Source organism: Hibiscus syriacus, unplaced genomic scaffold (assembly GCF_006381635.1).
Source record: "Hibiscus syriacus cultivar Baekdansim isolate YM2019G1 unplaced genomic scaffold, ASM638163v2 tig00110989_pilon, whole genome shotgun sequence".
NCBI lineage: Eukaryota > Viridiplantae > Streptophyta > Magnoliopsida > Malvales > Malvaceae > Hibiscus > Hibiscus syriacus.
Window position 1 is genome coordinate 442,463 of NW_024062943.1, and position 16,994 is coordinate 459,456.

At 32.6% G+C, this 16,994-nt stretch overlaps 1 protein-coding gene across 2 annotated transcripts; it reads left to right on the forward strand.

Annotated features, from left to right (window-relative positions):
* Positions 1-12,442: 12,442 nt before the first annotated feature.
* LOC120149150 (chaperone protein DnaJ-like) lies at positions 12,443-13,673 on the forward strand. 2 transcript variants are annotated; one of them, XM_039162039.1, is made up of 5 exons: positions 12,443-12,671; positions 12,762-12,849; positions 12,937-13,007; positions 13,101-13,157; positions 13,244-13,673. In XM_039162039.1, exons 1-5 carry the CDS (start codon positions 12,567-12,569, stop codon positions 13,409-13,411), a joined length of 489 nt encoding a protein of 162 aa, XP_039017970.1. In that variant the 5' UTR covers positions 12,443-12,566; the 3' UTR covers positions 13,412-13,673. The 2 variants fall into 2 exon arrangements, with proteins under 2 accessions (XP_039017970.1, XP_039017971.1); XM_039162040.1 differs by having other exon boundaries at positions 12,446-12,671; positions 12,937-12,996; positions 13,099-13,157.
* The last annotated feature ends 3,321 nt before the right edge of the window (positions 13,674-16,994 follow it).

The following is a 16,994-nucleotide window of genomic DNA, read 5'->3' on the forward strand; positions in this document are numbered from 1 at the left end:
GATCACTAGAAAGAATTTTTATATGTTTAGGGAGCTTAGTTGGATGTTTGGCAGTTTTCATTCCTTCCGTTTCTGCTTGTTTCTCTAGTATAAGTTTTGAGTTATTTATAATGGAGTCCTTATCTATCTTTTCCGCCTTCGGTTCTTAATTTGATAAACCATTGATGATCACTAGAAAGAATTTCCTTATAGGCAATTGTTTTAGTCTTTTTGATTCAATCTAATTTTTAATACAATTAAAGAGAATCAATTAAGAAAAGTTCACCAATAAGTAAAATATTATGTAAACCAAGAACATTTTTATTGCAGTTATTTCTTGAGGAACAAGATGGAGTGAATAATATGGTAAATTTTAGAAAGTTTAGTTCATTTATCATTTAATCATCTTGTCCATACTCGGAAAACGGTGAAGCGGCTTAATGATCTTGCGGGAATCAAAAAAGTTAAACAGAAACGTTTTTAGTACTTTACTCAAATTAAATTAATTTGATTCCCCAATGGGTTAAAAGAAGATTTGTCACATTAAATTCCCTTAATAGAGTCTATTTGGACAATTAATTTGAAGAAATCAAGGCGAATGCTAATTGCATATAAAAACTATGTAGGGTATACATCAATGGGCAGGTTTTGTTAAAAGCTTGGCGGCGAACAAAACTAGGTATGTCGATTTTTTTAGTGTGCATTTTCCCTCTTATGTTCGATATTTTCCATTTCTGTATTATACTTCTCTTTTTCGGCGTCCTTTTCCTCTTCTTTCACGAGTAGTTCATAGCATGAATGCATGTATTTCTTCTTGTACGAGTTAGATGTCCCGTTTTATTGGTTCAAACTAAAATCGGTTGTCTAACTCTAAGTTGGAACTGGTGGTCGAACTTTTTAGGGGATAGCTGCATTCTGTTTGAGAGATGATTAGCCATTAGATATTTTTGAAATCGCTTTGTTTTATTTTCCTATGGTTAATTTTCTTCAACATGATGTAAATCACTATTTTATCTGTCATGTTTCATTTCTCTACAACTTCATTGACATTATGAAATCAATAATTCATCCGTTTCTCTCTTCCAAGGTGCAAATTGAGTTGAGCAGCTCAAATTTAATTCGTTTGTGAGCAGCGTCTAGCATTTACGCCGTCGGTCCCAGCGTCACGCCATCACCGGCGAGTCCTACAGAGGTATGTGTCGACCGTATCGATGAAACTTAAACAATATCTTTAACAGTAATACCCCCTCCCCGGTTGTTTTGGGTTTTCTGTAGTTTCTGAAAATGTGATTGCTCTTGTATTTACGTAGTTAGTGTCTGATGAGAAAAAAAAAGATTTTGGAAATGATTGTAAAATACAGTAAAGGCCAATATTCAATTCTTTACAACACTATAGTATATCAGCAGTAACTAAGTATACATTAAATCTTACAAAGTTGAACATTCATATTCGAGTAAGGCTCTCACACAAAGTTTTACAAAGTTCAGTAGAAACGTCAAATAACAAAAGACATTCTTAGTTAACTCAAGAAATTTAAATTTAACACCACCTTTAAATCTAGCAGAACATGAGTCTGTATAGATCTAAATGCTACATTTCGATGAAAGATATGTGTAAGTATTTAGTTCTATAGTATGCAGTTGTATATAATTCTCGTTATAATTTTTATAAATTAACTGAGATACACTTGCTCCCATAAAATTTTATCAATTTAAAAGTTTGAGAATATTAGGAGTGATTAGTTCTATACTATGCAAATATTATTATGCACTAAATCTGATAGTTTAATGCTCTTGTTTAGGTTCTAAATTTATCTATAATATTAGCAATTAACATTTGAAATTGAAACTCCAGAAATGCGAAATGGATAAGAGTTGGATGGATTTCTCAAGGGTAAGCGTCGAATATCGAAATGGAGTCGAAAACTTTCTAAATTTAGCTTTTGTGAATGCAAGCCAAGAGAATATGATTCTTTGCCCTTGTAAGAATTGTGTAAACATTAATTGGCACATTCGTGAAGTTGTGTATGAGCATCTAGTTGTTTTTGGATTTGTTCGGGTATAGAAAATGGATCTTTCATGGAGAGTTTGTATCAGATAGATCTGCATCCACGAGTTATTCGACTTATCCTGCTCCTTCTCACCATCCAACTTTTAGAGAAGATGACATGGAAGGTATGTTAAGAGATGCATTTAATATGCACACTCATCAGCCGTATGTTACAGAAAATTATTGTCAGAATGATGTTAATGATTTCATTGAGATAGGAAGAATTAGAAGTGATGAAGAGCCAAATGAGGAAGCGGCAAAGTTTTACAAGTTGCTGAATGAAATAAATGAACAACTTTATGAGGGATCAAATTTTTCAAAGCTTTCTTTCTGCATTTGTCTTTTCCACTTAAAATGCATGGGAGGGTGGACTGGTAACTCCTTTACGCAATTGTTGAAGTTACTAGGAGAAGTGTTTCCTTCTGCAAAAATCCCTCAATCATGCAAAGATATGAAGAAAATGATAAAAGATTTGGGTCTTGGATATGACAAAATCATAGTTGTCCGAATGATTGTATGTTGTATTGGGGTGATCAAAAAATCTGGAGTCTTGTCATATATGCGGAAAATCTCGATGGATGACTATGAAGGCAGAAAATGTTACTGAGGATGAAGCTTAAGCACGATCAAGAAAGAAACCGGTCAAGATTTTGTGATATTTTCCTCTCATACCTAGGCTACAAAGATTGTTTATGTCCTCTAAGACTGCTGAGTCTATGAGGTGGCATCATGATGGCAGAACTGATGATGGATTATTACGGCATCCTGCAGATTCTTTAGCTTGAAAGTCATTTGACAACAAGTATCCAAGTTTTAGGAGAGATCCTCAAAATGTCAGGCTCAGTCTTACAACTGATGGGTTTAATCCATTCAAAATTATGAGTACTTCGTATAGTACTTGGCCTGTTGTACTTGTTCCATACAATTTGCCTTCCTGGATTTGCATGAAACAACCATCTTATCCATGATAATCCCCGACGAGAAAGGCCCCGGAAATGATATTGATATTTACATGCAGCCGCTAATTGCAAAGTTGAAACAGTTATGGGAATGGGTCGAAACGTACAATATGTTGACGAATGAGAACTTTAATTTACGCGCGACTTTATTATGGAAAATTAATGATTTTCCTGCGTATGCAAATTTATCTGGTTAGAGTACCAAAGGTCGTTATGCTTGTCCTTGTTGTGCTATACAAACATGTTTGAAGTGGTTGGTTAATGGAAAGAAGTTCTCTTATATGGGACATCGTTGGTGGTTACCTGATAATCATAGATTTAGATGTCAAACGAATATTTTGATGGTGATGAAGAGTTTCGAAATTCCCCTGACCAAACCAACCGGCTATGAAATATTCAGAATGTTGAAAAATGTCAATTTTACTTATGGAAAGATGAATCAATCAAGTACTACACGATCAAAGAAAAAGGCAAAGTAGGTCAATGAAGAGGTTGAAGTTGACCAACAAAGTGATGATGAGTCTGATGAAGAGGATGATCCAAATGAGGTTGACTTGTGGAAAAAAGACGAGTAATTCTTCGAGTTGCCTTATTGGAAGAAGTAGATTTTGAGACATAATCTTGATGTAATGCATATTGAGAAGAATGTTTGTGAGAATATTATCGGGACCATTCTGAATGATGGCAGAAAATCTAAAGATAATCTTAAGAGTCGACTTGACTTAGTGGACATGGGAATTCAGCATTATCTTCATCCACAATTACATCCGAATGGAAGATATTTCTTGTCGCCTTCTATTTTTTCTCTTTCGAAGAAATAAAAAGAAGTGTTTTGCACGGTGTTGAAGGATATAAAGGTCCCAGATGAGTATGCATCAAACATTTCTCGATGTGTCAGTGTTAAAGATCGAAGACTTTATGGTTTAAAGTCACATGATTATCACATATTAATGTAATATTTACTGCCAGTAGCTGTTCGCGATTGCATATCAAGTAAGGTGAAGTCTTGTATCATTGAACTTTCTAATATAATGAAAACCATATGTGGGAAAGTTCTGATGGTTGAAGAACTTGATAAACTACAAGATCGAGTCACCTTGACTTTACACAACTTGGAGAAGATATTTCCACATTCATTCTTCACAATTATGGTGCATCTTCCTCACGAAGCAAGAGTTGGTGTACCAGTTTTCTATCGATGGATGTACCCTATAGAGAGGTGTTAATTGAATTGCACATTTCAAATTACTACTGATTATACCTTTTAATAAAATGTATTTACGTAGTATGTTGTTTTGTGTATAGGTTCTTGGGCAAGTTGAAGTCTTATTGTCGTAATAAGCGTTATCCGGAAGGATCAATTGCTGAAGGGTATTTAGCAGAGGAATGTATGACATTTTGCTCTAGATATTTGGAAGATGTTGAAACAAGATGGAATAGACCAAATTGAAATGATGTGTTAAGTACTGATGACTTACCTCAACATTTTTTGTTTGGAAGTTATGGTCAACCATTAGGGAAAGTTGCAATTGCACACTTAGATGACATGTCTTGGGTACAAGCACACCGATATTTTCTTTTCCATCACGATTCAATAGATCACTTTCGCACGTAAGTCTTTCAGACCCAATCCTAATGAAATCTCTTAATCTTTTATATTTATCAAATTTTAACGACATAATATACTTTATAGTGAGTTTAAAGAAGTCTTGAGATCTTGTGCACACTCCCGAAGAATAAATCAACGAGACCTACATAAATTATTAACATAAACATTTCATGAATGGTTAGGTCAGACGGTAAGCAACTAAATCTTATGGAATACTTATAAATAATATATGTCTTGCTTTTTATATCGACATCATTGCAAATTAATTCACCATCAATGTGTAATAGGTTTGGAGTGGGAGAGAAGTTAGTGAAGATGTTAAATGGCTTTCTCAAGGTCCGAATAGAATAGTTAAAAGATATAATGCATTCCTCAAAAAATGGGTTCAGGTTCCACAAGAAATCTCGTGAAAGATTAAGGAGGACACAAAATTGTAGAGTCGTAGTTACTTCGTCAACTACAAGTTATGCTACTGTAAGGGACAATAATCCGTAGGAGGGAGAGGTCAATTATTATGGAAATCTTACGGACATTATTGAGTTAGATTATTATGGAAAATGAAATATTGTGTTGTTTCGGTGTGACTGGGTTGATGTAAACATATGCATAAAAAGAGATAAATTTGGGTTTACAATGGTGAATTTTGCTCAATTAATTCACATGGGTCAACATTTGATGGATGAACCATATGTATTTTCCTCTCAAGTGAAACAAGTATTTTATTGTCACGATCCAATGGATGACGGTTGGTATGTTGTGCTCCGAAATACTCCCATAGACTTGATAGACATCGGGGATGGAAGTAGAGATGACATTGAAACAAGATTAGAATGTTTACCTCTACTACCACAAAACTTAGATGAAATTATCACTAATACAACACAATTTCAATGGGTTCGGGAGGACGTTGATGAAGATATTTATGACAACTGAAATTACATAAAAATGTTGTACGATTTTATATCTTCATTTATTTATTTATAATGTTATAACTTTTAACATGTTGTCTTTCAATATATTCATTAATTTATTCATTTTCTTATTACAAATGTTTGTTTATTATAGATATTATGCCGAGGAGAAAAATAAGTGATTTATGGATTGTTCGAGGTTCTGAAGACCATGAACAAAGAAATAACGAGGAATCGAATGCAGCTGAGTCTTCCAAAGTTCCTGAATCTGTTGAAGAAGATGTAGAAATTCAAGGTAATCTTTGAAACTTTATTTATTACTTTTCATTTTCAAAACTTACATTTAATAATTTATTATATAGTTGAAAATGTTGGAACGTGCAAGAGTAGAGGACATACAACGTTGAAGAAATTATACAAACTTCCTCCTGGGCACCGTGTCAAAGTTTCTAGAAACGATGTCGGTCAACCTATTGGCCCAGAAATACGTCTTCTATCCGATTACTTAGGCATAGTTGGACGTAATGTGAATCTGTTACCGATCAATTATGAGTCATGACGCGAAATGCCTAATAGTAACAAAAATCAGACGTTCGATTTTGTTAAGGTAATAATGTCATTATAATAGATACTTTATTATAATTTCAATAGTAATTTATACTTACGTTGCACACTTATTTGCTGTATAGGAGAAATTTTCTTTAGAGGTCTCTGACGATTATGTGAAGCAAGCATTAGGGAAGAGATGGAGGGACCACAAGGGCTCCTTAAAGAATAAATACTTCAAAAATGATCTCAGCCTTGAAGAGAAGCTACAAACAGTCCCACCTGGAATGCTGAGGTACCCATGGGAAGATGCAGTCAGATTTTGGAATTCACAAAAAGGACAGGTATAATTGTTTATGTCATAAAATAATTTTAACGAATAATAAATCATCATTAAAAGTGGTTGTTTGACATTATAGGACCGAGAGGATGTTGGTGTTGCTAGCAGGCAACAACAAAAGTTTACGCATACGGCTGGATCGAAGAGCTTTACTTGTATAGCTAATGAGGAGATATTATAGATTATTCACATAGTTATTTGTATTCCATTTACATACTAACTCAAACTAATTATATTATGGTACATTGTAGGAAAATACATCCGGTTCTAAAGTTGGTCAAATTCAACTCTTCGACATGACACATACGAAGAATGATTGCACTCCTATGACTGCTGAAGCTGCAGAAATTATGGTATGTTTATTGGGTAGGTGTTTTAAATTTACCTGACTTTATTTATATTTGTACCATGACATTTTTTATTTTAATTAATTATTCACTTTATTATTAGGAAAAATTAAGTGAGAAAATGGCGGAGTATCATGCTACTACTTCGAGTCAATGTCTTGTTAATGATGAGACATTGAAAACCAAGCTATTAATGACGTTTTGATTCCTAAAAGAAATGGTCGGGTGTGTTGTCAAGGATCATTCGTTACTCCCACCAAATATTTTGGATCCAGTTCATCACATTACATGTCATCACAGTCTCAATCTTCCCAATTAGAAGTTAGTCGTTTAAAACAAATGTTGGTTGAGATGGATAAATAAATGGCTAACATGAAAGCGGAAAATGAAGCAAGGGAAGCATAGAGAGCAACAGCGGAAGCATTCAGAGCAGCAACGGAAGCATCCAGAGCAGCAACGGAAGCAGAGAAAGAAGCAGCAGTACAGAGAGAAGTAACGGCAGCACAGAGAGAAGCAGCGGCAGCACTGAGAGAAGCAACGACAGCACAGAGAGAAGCAACATATCAGCAGAGATGTGAAGAATTTGAAAAACGACTCAATGATATGATACAGATGATACAAAAAACGCAACCTCAGAATCCACCATCATAGTATCATTTATGTTATCAGCATTCTGTTAATGTTACTGAACCGTGTTTAACTGAACTTATATTACGTTAATGAAAACTTTTATTTATTATATTGGATTTGATGTTGCTTGTTATGGATATAGAGTTTGATGTTATTGTTGTCATGTTTGTTGGATAATGGAACAGGTTGAAAAAACAGATTTCGGGTAATCGAACATAATTTTTAAATTGGATAAATTATGTGTTATTTAGCGGCGTTTGTAACAAAAAACGATGTAATATACCATATATTTAGCGACGTTTGTATCCTAAAAACACCGCTATATACCAGACCTTTAGCGGTGTTTGTATAAAAAAATACCACGAAATCTCAACACGTATTGCGGCGTTTGTGAGAATAACGCCACTAAATCTCAACACTTATTGTGGCGTTTGTGAGAAAAACGCCGCTAAATCTCAACACTTATTGTGGCGTTTGTGAGAAAAACGCCGCTAAATCTCAACACTTATTGCGGCGTTTGTGATAAAAACATCGCTAAATCTCAACACCTATTGTGACATTTGTGGGGAAAACGCCGCTAAATATCAACACCTATTGCGGCATTTGTCTTACAAACGTCGCTATATATCATTACCTATTGCGGCATTTTTCGTTAACAAACGCCGAGAACTTTAGTGGCGCTCTTTTCAGCAACGCTTTTTGTGGTGTTTGTCATAGCGCCACAAGTGTTTTTGCGACGCTTAAAAGGCCGCTATAGGTAAAAAAAAACGCAAAAAACCAGTTTTGTTGTAGTGACTCGAATTTGAATCTAACCATATAAAGCACTTCTTCTATTTCAATTTGTACAATTTATGGTAAATTTTCTAATCCCACTTACATAATTTATTTTGAGCAGAATCTGTTGCACAAAATTTCTGACCTATCATTGGTTAAAAATTCATATTTTTTTGTATATACTTCTAAATTTGTAGTCGTATGTTTTAAAAAAAACTAGAATGGTTTTAAAAATCCAACGATATAAAAAAACATCTTCTAATCATTTTTGTAGAATATATGGTGATTTCATAAATCTATTGTTCAAATTATCAATTTAGGTAGATTTTACTAATTTGCATCCTTAGCTTTTTCACTAATTTTACTAGCTTATCAAATAAACACATATATATTAGTTCAAGTTCCAATCATCATTTTCATGCAATCTTAATCAATTTCATATAAAAACAATCAACATTCAATCTTTTCCATAAACCCTAACCTTAACCAAATTCATTTGTAAACATTTTCAATTGATTTTAAACATTATTCAAGCTTAGAAACAACTATATAATATCAACAATACAAAAATCTCTGCTTAAATCATTAAAATCCAACTTACCCATCATCCACTCTAACAATTAAACCAATAATTCAAGCATGGAAGCAGAAATGACCATCCAGCTCAGTTTGTAGAGCACAAGGTTCTTAACCTTGAGGTCGTGGGATCGAGTCCCACGGAGGGCATTTCATAATTCGGAGGTCTCTTACGGAAGCTGCTCTCAACCTGGTGTTGGGGGTAGCCTACTATCTTACCTCCCCTTTACCCCATATATATGGGAAAAAGGGACAGCCATTTGAATTCAAGCATGGAAGCAATGAAATATTATCACCAAATGATAGAGAATTTGACATGAATCATTTTTCTATTTCATAACTTAATCCAAAGGTCAAAGGAAAATGGACTAAAATCAAGAAAAAGAAAGAAAACATACATTGTCTTCATTTCATGGGGTTCAGGGCAATATATAGAGAAAAATGATAAGAAGAAAACTTTTTTCTAGATTTTTCATGAGAAATATCTCATGTACACATGACTTAAATTCTAACAAAAATGAATTTAAAATTCATTTTAGTCTAAAAGTCAAATCTACCCTTAATGAATCTTGACATTTACCTCCATGCCATTATTTCATTAAAATTTTCATAACATTAAATAAATATAAAAATTATATTTATTGATTTCCATATTTTACCTTTCAATTTTCCAAAATTTTAATTTAGTCACATAAATTCCACTATTCCATTTTAACATGGAAAATCCACTTAAATCTACTGATCCGTGTTAAATTGTATTGATTAAAAATATAAATATAATATTACTAACCTCATACTATCATCCATCAAATTTTTGTAAACTTTCAATTCAATCTGATTATCCAAATACTTTACCAAACTTTATCACTTAATAGCTTTTTACACAAACTTCATATCAGAATCTGAATTCCATATAAACTCCATTTTTAAAGACAAAATATTCATTTATGGAATAAATTTTCTTTATGGGAAAATTACCACTTTAGTCCTTGAATTTTTCCCAAGTTTCTAATTTGGCCACCAAACTTTCAAAATTTTATATTTTGGCCACTTATCAAAATTTTGGGTATTACAGAATCGGTACAATTCTTTCTCAACTAAAGCATTGGCTCGGTCTCACACAGATGTCAAGTCAAGCTATAAAGGTATTTGTTGTACAGGACTAATACAAATATACATGCATATCTAAGGGCCCAAAGGCCACACAACACTGACATCGCTAACCCACTCCTCGTGAGTGTTCAGGCCTTGGACCCTATTTAGCCCTTGAAGTGCCTCGCGCACTAACAATGCCCCACTAGGGAAACTAAGGTAACCTAACTACACACCAGTGTAGCTCGACACACTAAAAAGATGTCAACCTTTCACTAGCAGCTATCTCACTCATTCTCTCATCTAGAATATTATGCAAAGGTTTATTAATTTGTTAATTCTTCTAGTTTATTAAACGACTCTATTCTAGTAATTCATTACTTAAGGGCATTTAAGTTATTATTTGTCTCTAGAGAAGTCTCTACGTATTTCATGATTTGACAATGATTATTGTGTTCATTGTTCGGTGTTTGTAACACTTGGTAGCTCGATACATGACTCGGGTTCATTATTGGGTATCAATACTTTGTTCGCTCTTACCATGTTTTCCCTTAATTTGCCCTCAAATTAAAGAGACAGTTATACGTTCACCATTCGCTGACATCCTTGTAGTACGCAACTATGTTATTTTGTAATTTGATTATTTCAACATATCGCTTGCTGGTACATCCTCCGTAATGGTCTTTCATTCTTAGGTATTCACCACGTGTTCAACTGAAGGTACTTGGACGTGTTATGCCTACTATGATTACTGTGGTTGTAACTCACTCTTACGAGAGTTTTTAGGCCCCTTTGGCCATTTATGTCCCTCATGTATTAAGTTCTACCATTACAGACCATCCTTAGCTATTTTCAGGCCTTAAATAAGTCAAATATAACCATCCAAAGTGAGTAGTGTCGATACCCTACTTGCATTATCGATAGCCTTATGAGTATCATTACCAAAAATGGCTTCTATTACTAAAAATGTGGCCCAGTATCAATACTAAGAGTATCGATACTTTAGGGGCAGTATCGATAATCTCCCTAGCAATATCGATATTCCCAGCTCGAAATCCTTAATTTTCGTCCTAAATTATCCAGTATCGGTACTCGAACCCAAAAATGTCTTATTTAAGCTCGGGAAACTCCCAAAAACATCCTAAATGTCTTAGTTTGATTTCTAATCATGTGCTAAAGCTTTAGGAAATTACTTAGGGTCTTAAAGTGCCCTAAAAACTCATGTTTTACATCCAATTCGTCAACCATGGCATAAATCAAGTATGAAATCCTAAAATGCTCAAATACCAAATTTTTTACAAATAATCATGCTTATGAGAGCCTTAACAATCTAAAGGATTAGAAATACGCTACTTGATGTTTAAATCCCAAAATGAAGCTCCTTAGTCACACTCCTTTCTTTTGTGATTTGGATGAATACCCCCACTTTTTCTTTAGCTAAGAATAACCCAAGACTTGAATTGTTAAAACAATATTGTTGGAGGGTTTAAGAACGAAAATGAAGCTTAAAAGTAGGAAATGGCTCAAAAACTTACCCTTAGCTATGGTACTTGGGTTAATTACACTTTTAGTCATTCTCATCTTTCTGCAATTCAAATATCTTCTTTTTATGTCTAATTGGGCCTAATTCCAACCCAATTAAACCCAACGACTTAAATTATGAAATTCATGAGGTCCACATACCTCTCGAGTAAACCCGAAACCACTAGCCCAAAATTTAGGGTGTTACAATGACGTCAATTTAATTAATTAAAAATTAAGACATTATATATATTAATGTGAATCAACATAACATCAATTTAATTAATTAAAACTTAAAATGTTATATTTATGATTAATAATCATTATTATAAATATATTGTAATTTTTAAATAAAATAATTAAAAATAATATATGAAAATTAAATTCAATACTAATAAATTTATATATAAATCACTTACCACTCCATTTGTAAATTATAATAATTTATACTGCCAAAAAAGCAAATTATATTAATTTATTAAAATAGTATTTTTATAATTTTTTATTTTCATTACACAAACCACGATGATTTAAGAGATTATTATTACATTTTTAAAATTTTAAGCTCAAACATCACATACGTTATAATATTAAAAATCTTTTAATAAATATTATATTGTAATCACTTCATAATTATAAAAAAATATTTATTTTTATTTAATATATTTTAAATATAAAAAATAAAATATTTATTTTTCTTTAATTTATTTTAATTATAAAAATGAAATTTTTATTTATTTTATTTTATTTTAAATATAAAAATGAAATTTTAATTTAAATAATAATAATTCAAAATTTCAGACCCTAATATTCAATTTAATCCAATTGCCAACAAAAGATCCAGAATAGTACTAATAGTTTTCCACGTGTCTCCACCACAATTGTTTTTTAAAACAGTCACGTCACCATTGCAGAAAGTCAAGCTTTGAGATTTTGCTTTTGATAAATATCTCCAATTTTGAAAAACAAAATATCTTCATCCACAAGATTCCCACATGAAACAACTTTCTTCTTCCCGAACTTTCCCGATCCACATCAATCAAAACAGAACCCAGATATTTTCTTCCCCGTCTTTAATCTTTATATAATGCTCCCCTATTCCTTCTCAATCCCACCATGCTCGGGCTTTAACACCATTATCACAACAGAATAAGATTCATCGAACTTTCGGGGTTTCCTGTTTCCAGTATTGATTCTCGATTATTTGATCGTAGTTAAAATTTGGGTAGGTGATGATGGAGGGTGAACGTGGCTTACCATCGTACTATAATGTACTGGGAGTCGGGATCGATGCTTCTATTCAAGATATCAAGCGTGCTTATCGGAAGCTTGCAATGGTAAGCTCTCTATTGAACTTTTCACTGTTGGTTTGAACTTTGGAGAGCATGGACTTATGTTCTGTTTGATTTATGAATATGGGAAAGCAGCAATGGCATCCGGATAAGTGGACGAGCACACCTTCTCGATTGAGTGAAGCCAAGCGTAAATTCCAGCAGATTCAAGAAGCTTATTCAGGTACGTAAGTTGTCTTGTCTGAGTTTAACGAAATGTATGCCTTGTCTGTTATGTTTAAATTCCCGTTTGTTTGTTGTGTTGGTGTAGTTTTATCAGACCAGAGGAAGAGAACTCTGTACGATGCTGGGTTATATGATCCCGATGATGATGAAGATGAGGTGGGTAATCATTAATTCTTATTTGAATCAAAACCTTTTCCTTTCTCAATAATTTTCCAACGAAATCGAAAGGAGGTTTACATTTCTGTGCAGGGCTTGTCTGATTTTATGGCTGAAATGCTGTCTCTCATGGCCCAAACGAGGGAAGAGGTAAAACAATTCGTGTAAAATGGCAATAGGGCTTGTCTGATTGATTGATTTAATCCAAAATATTAACTGTGGTTTGTGGTTTTCAGGAGAAAGCTTGCAGCCTGGACGAGCTGCAGAAGATGCTGTGGGATATGGCACAAGAGTTTCAATCACCGCCGTGGTTTTGTGGACCGATGGAAGAGCATAGGAGGTCGAAGAGGACCAAATGGGATCCGAGGGGGAGATTCAATATGTATGAGACCCCCAGTTGTTGAACCCAGTGGATGAAGCTGAATCCTTTGGAGCTGCCCAAATCTCTTGAAAAACAAGCCTGTGGGGGCATGTTTTGTTTTGGGGGTTGGGCCTTCAGTTTCGGCGGCAGCCTGGTGCTTTTGTGATCCGGCTGGATGAGAGTGCTTAGGGATTTTAACACATCTCCTTGAGCAAACTATAGTTATGTGTCTAGAGTTTACTAGTTTGAAAGAATATAAGGGTCATGTCAAATCTCTTTTGTCAATAAACAACCCATTAATTTTCTTTTTGGGTCCATTCATCATCTATGTATTTCTTCAATATTTTCAGGTGGGCAAAGCTTAGAATATAAAATTATTGAAATGATGAGTACATGGTTAGCAAAGAAGGTTCCAAAAGCAACACTTGTGCAAGATTTTTGCATCGATTATGATTAGGGAAGTTGACCCGAAGATGGAACTAAGAACATGGGATGGTGGCTTTTTCTCATTAACAAATAATATCTTCTTCAATTTTTATTTATTTATTTGCTAAATTCTGCCGTTAGGGCATTAATTGAAGTACATAAGAAATCCAATAACTTTCCAATTCTGGAAAGTGGATAGAATACTTGAGAAATCTGGGAGAAATAGCTAGGAGGGTGTAAAGAATATTTGAGAAATTTCAAAAAAAAAAATAGTTGCTGATTGATGAAATTGTAAAATGGAACATGACATGTCAAATGAGGGTAGTGAAAACAAAAGAAAAGATTCTAAAGCATACGATCTGATGATATGAAATGTGTAAATAGTGGAGGATGAGATCAACTTCGATTTCATCACCAACTCATGGATCCTACTTATTCATCTTTTATCGGATATATTTGATATATGATAGTTTTAATATACGATTAGAAAAAAAATTATATTAAAAATATTAATATTTTTTTAATATTTTTGATAAACTGTTATTTAAAACATTATTTTTTATCGAAAATATTAATTACATTATCTATTTTTTGATAAAAAATAATATTTTAGGTATCATCCAATGTTAATATTTTCGTTAAAAAAATAATATTTTAGGTAGTACTTTATCGAAAATATTAAATATTTTAGGTATCGCTCAATATTAACATTTTCGATATAAAAAATAATATTTTAGGTAACATTTTACTGAAAATATTAAAAATATTAACATTTTCGATAGTATCTTTTCTTAATTGTATATTAAGATTGTTGTAGACATCACCTCTTTTCTTTTCTTTAGTTGATTGAGCCCAAAATTGTTCACATTTTAAGTTTTTTTAGGATAAATTACACATTTAGTATTTAAATTATTATTTTTATTTTATTTTGGTATTTAAATTTTATTTAGTTTTAAAACTATACTAATTTCTAGTTTAGGTATCCACTGTTGAAAATTTAACGATAATATTGATCTGTCACCATAAAATTATGTCATGTCATCATTGAAAAAATTTAAAAAATATTACGTTAATAGTTCTATTAACTTTATAATAACAGGGTATCACAAATTAAAATCTAAACTAAATGTTAAGTATGCTTTTAAAAAAAATTAAATTTTAAATATCAAAACAAAATAAAAAATAATAACTTAAATAATAAACGCATAATTTATCTTCTTTTTATTTTCATTTCCTTATAAAAATCTATCAACAATAACTATAATAATAAAACAAAATTGCATTAACATACTATACAACTATATACTAATTAACAAGAACAAGAGAGAAACTAAAGAGAGATAAATATTGTTATAAGAAGATATTTATTAATTGATTGAGTGATAAAATATATTTATATTGTCTTGTTTTATATGAAAGTAAATTATAATATTTATTTTAAAGATATAATATCTCTTTACTTGAAAAATATTATAAGAAAGAATATTGACTTTTCAATTATTTGTGTCTAGTAAACTTATATACAATCAAAGTTTCCATTAAAAAGGTGCTGTATTAAATAAATTTAATAAATTATTTATAACTTTATTTTATTTTATAAATATACTTAAATATAATAAATTTATAAAGTTTGAAATATTATAATAAAAATAATACTTGAAAATTAAATATTTAACTTTCCATTAAAAAGGTGGTGTATTAAATAAAATTGGATAGGCAAATTTGTCATTTTCGAAGATAAATAAATAAATAAATTTGTAGGGTTAATTAAATCATTGTATTATATATATGATATGTTAATATATTTATATCATATTGTATTGTTTAATTATGAATAAACCATATCAATAATCATCAAATTCTTGCTTTTCTTTATTCTAATTGTAGACACTCATTTTTATCCGAGTTTAAAAAAATATTATTTATTATTATTATTTTTATTATTTATTATTATTATTAATATTTTTTTAATTATTTTGTAGGGCCATGGTCAACCCCACCATTTCACAAAACTCCTAAAAATAAAAAACCATCCAACCACCCATTATTATCTCACCACTACCCACTATTATCTCAAACATGTCGTCCTCATTTCCACACTTCCAAGGCAACTACTTTCCCACGTCTCTCTGCCTGCACAAGTCTATAAATTCTTTCCATTAACAGAGCTAGAGAGGGGGACCACGGGTGAAAAAGAGCAGAGCAGCGGAGCAGAAACCATGGTTCTCAAGACCGAGCTTTGTCGGTTTAGTGGTGCCAAGATATACCCTGGGAAAGGCATCAAATTTGTTCGTTATGATTCTCAGGTCTTCCTCTTTTCAAATTCAAAATGCAAGAGGTACTTCCATAACCGCCTGAAGCCATCGAAACTTACATGGACTGCCATGTATAGGAAGCAACATAAGAAGGATATTGCTCAAGAGGCTGTTAAGAAGAGGAGACGCACCACAAAGAAGCCTTACTCCTGATCCATTGTCGGTGCCACCTTAAAGCAGCGCACTACAACACTAAAATACATTGAAGATGGTCTCAGATGCCAGCAAGAAGAAGACAGCTCGAAAGAAAGCTGCTGCTGTGAAGAGAGGAAAGAAGGCAGCGCTCATAAAACGGCGGAGAGGATTTGGTCGTTTGGCCACCAAGGTGGTAATAAAGATCGAGCGCCCTTTGGGCATTACAAGTCACTTTCTTGGCAGGTGACTAAGCACTGGTCTACGGCCAAACAGATTCACGCCATGACTATGAACATAGTTCCTCCACGTGGACCGGAGGCTCTCGGTTTGCCCTCCTTGGTTTTCATAACGAACTTGATTATGATTTTTGTCATGTGGGTATTGATTGCTGCCATACCTTGTCAAGAGAGGAATGGTTTGACAACTCATCTTCCCATTCCTAAGAACGTGAATTGGACCCATACTCTGTCCAGTTTACTTGAAAAATTGGTGATGAGTGGAAGAAGAAGGAGACAGAAACTGAAATGGAAGAAGCCATTGGACACTGTTCCATTGTAAGTATATATTTAGTTGGCTTGTCAATGTTCGTTGATCTGTAATTTGGCACTGCAACCATGTAATTCTTTTTTAACACTTATTTTATTATTATTTTTTATTATTTTTTACCTTTCTGAAATTTGACATTTTATTCTTTTGTTTTGTTTTTATTTTAACATCTTTATATATAACATTTTTTACTTCTTTGATTTA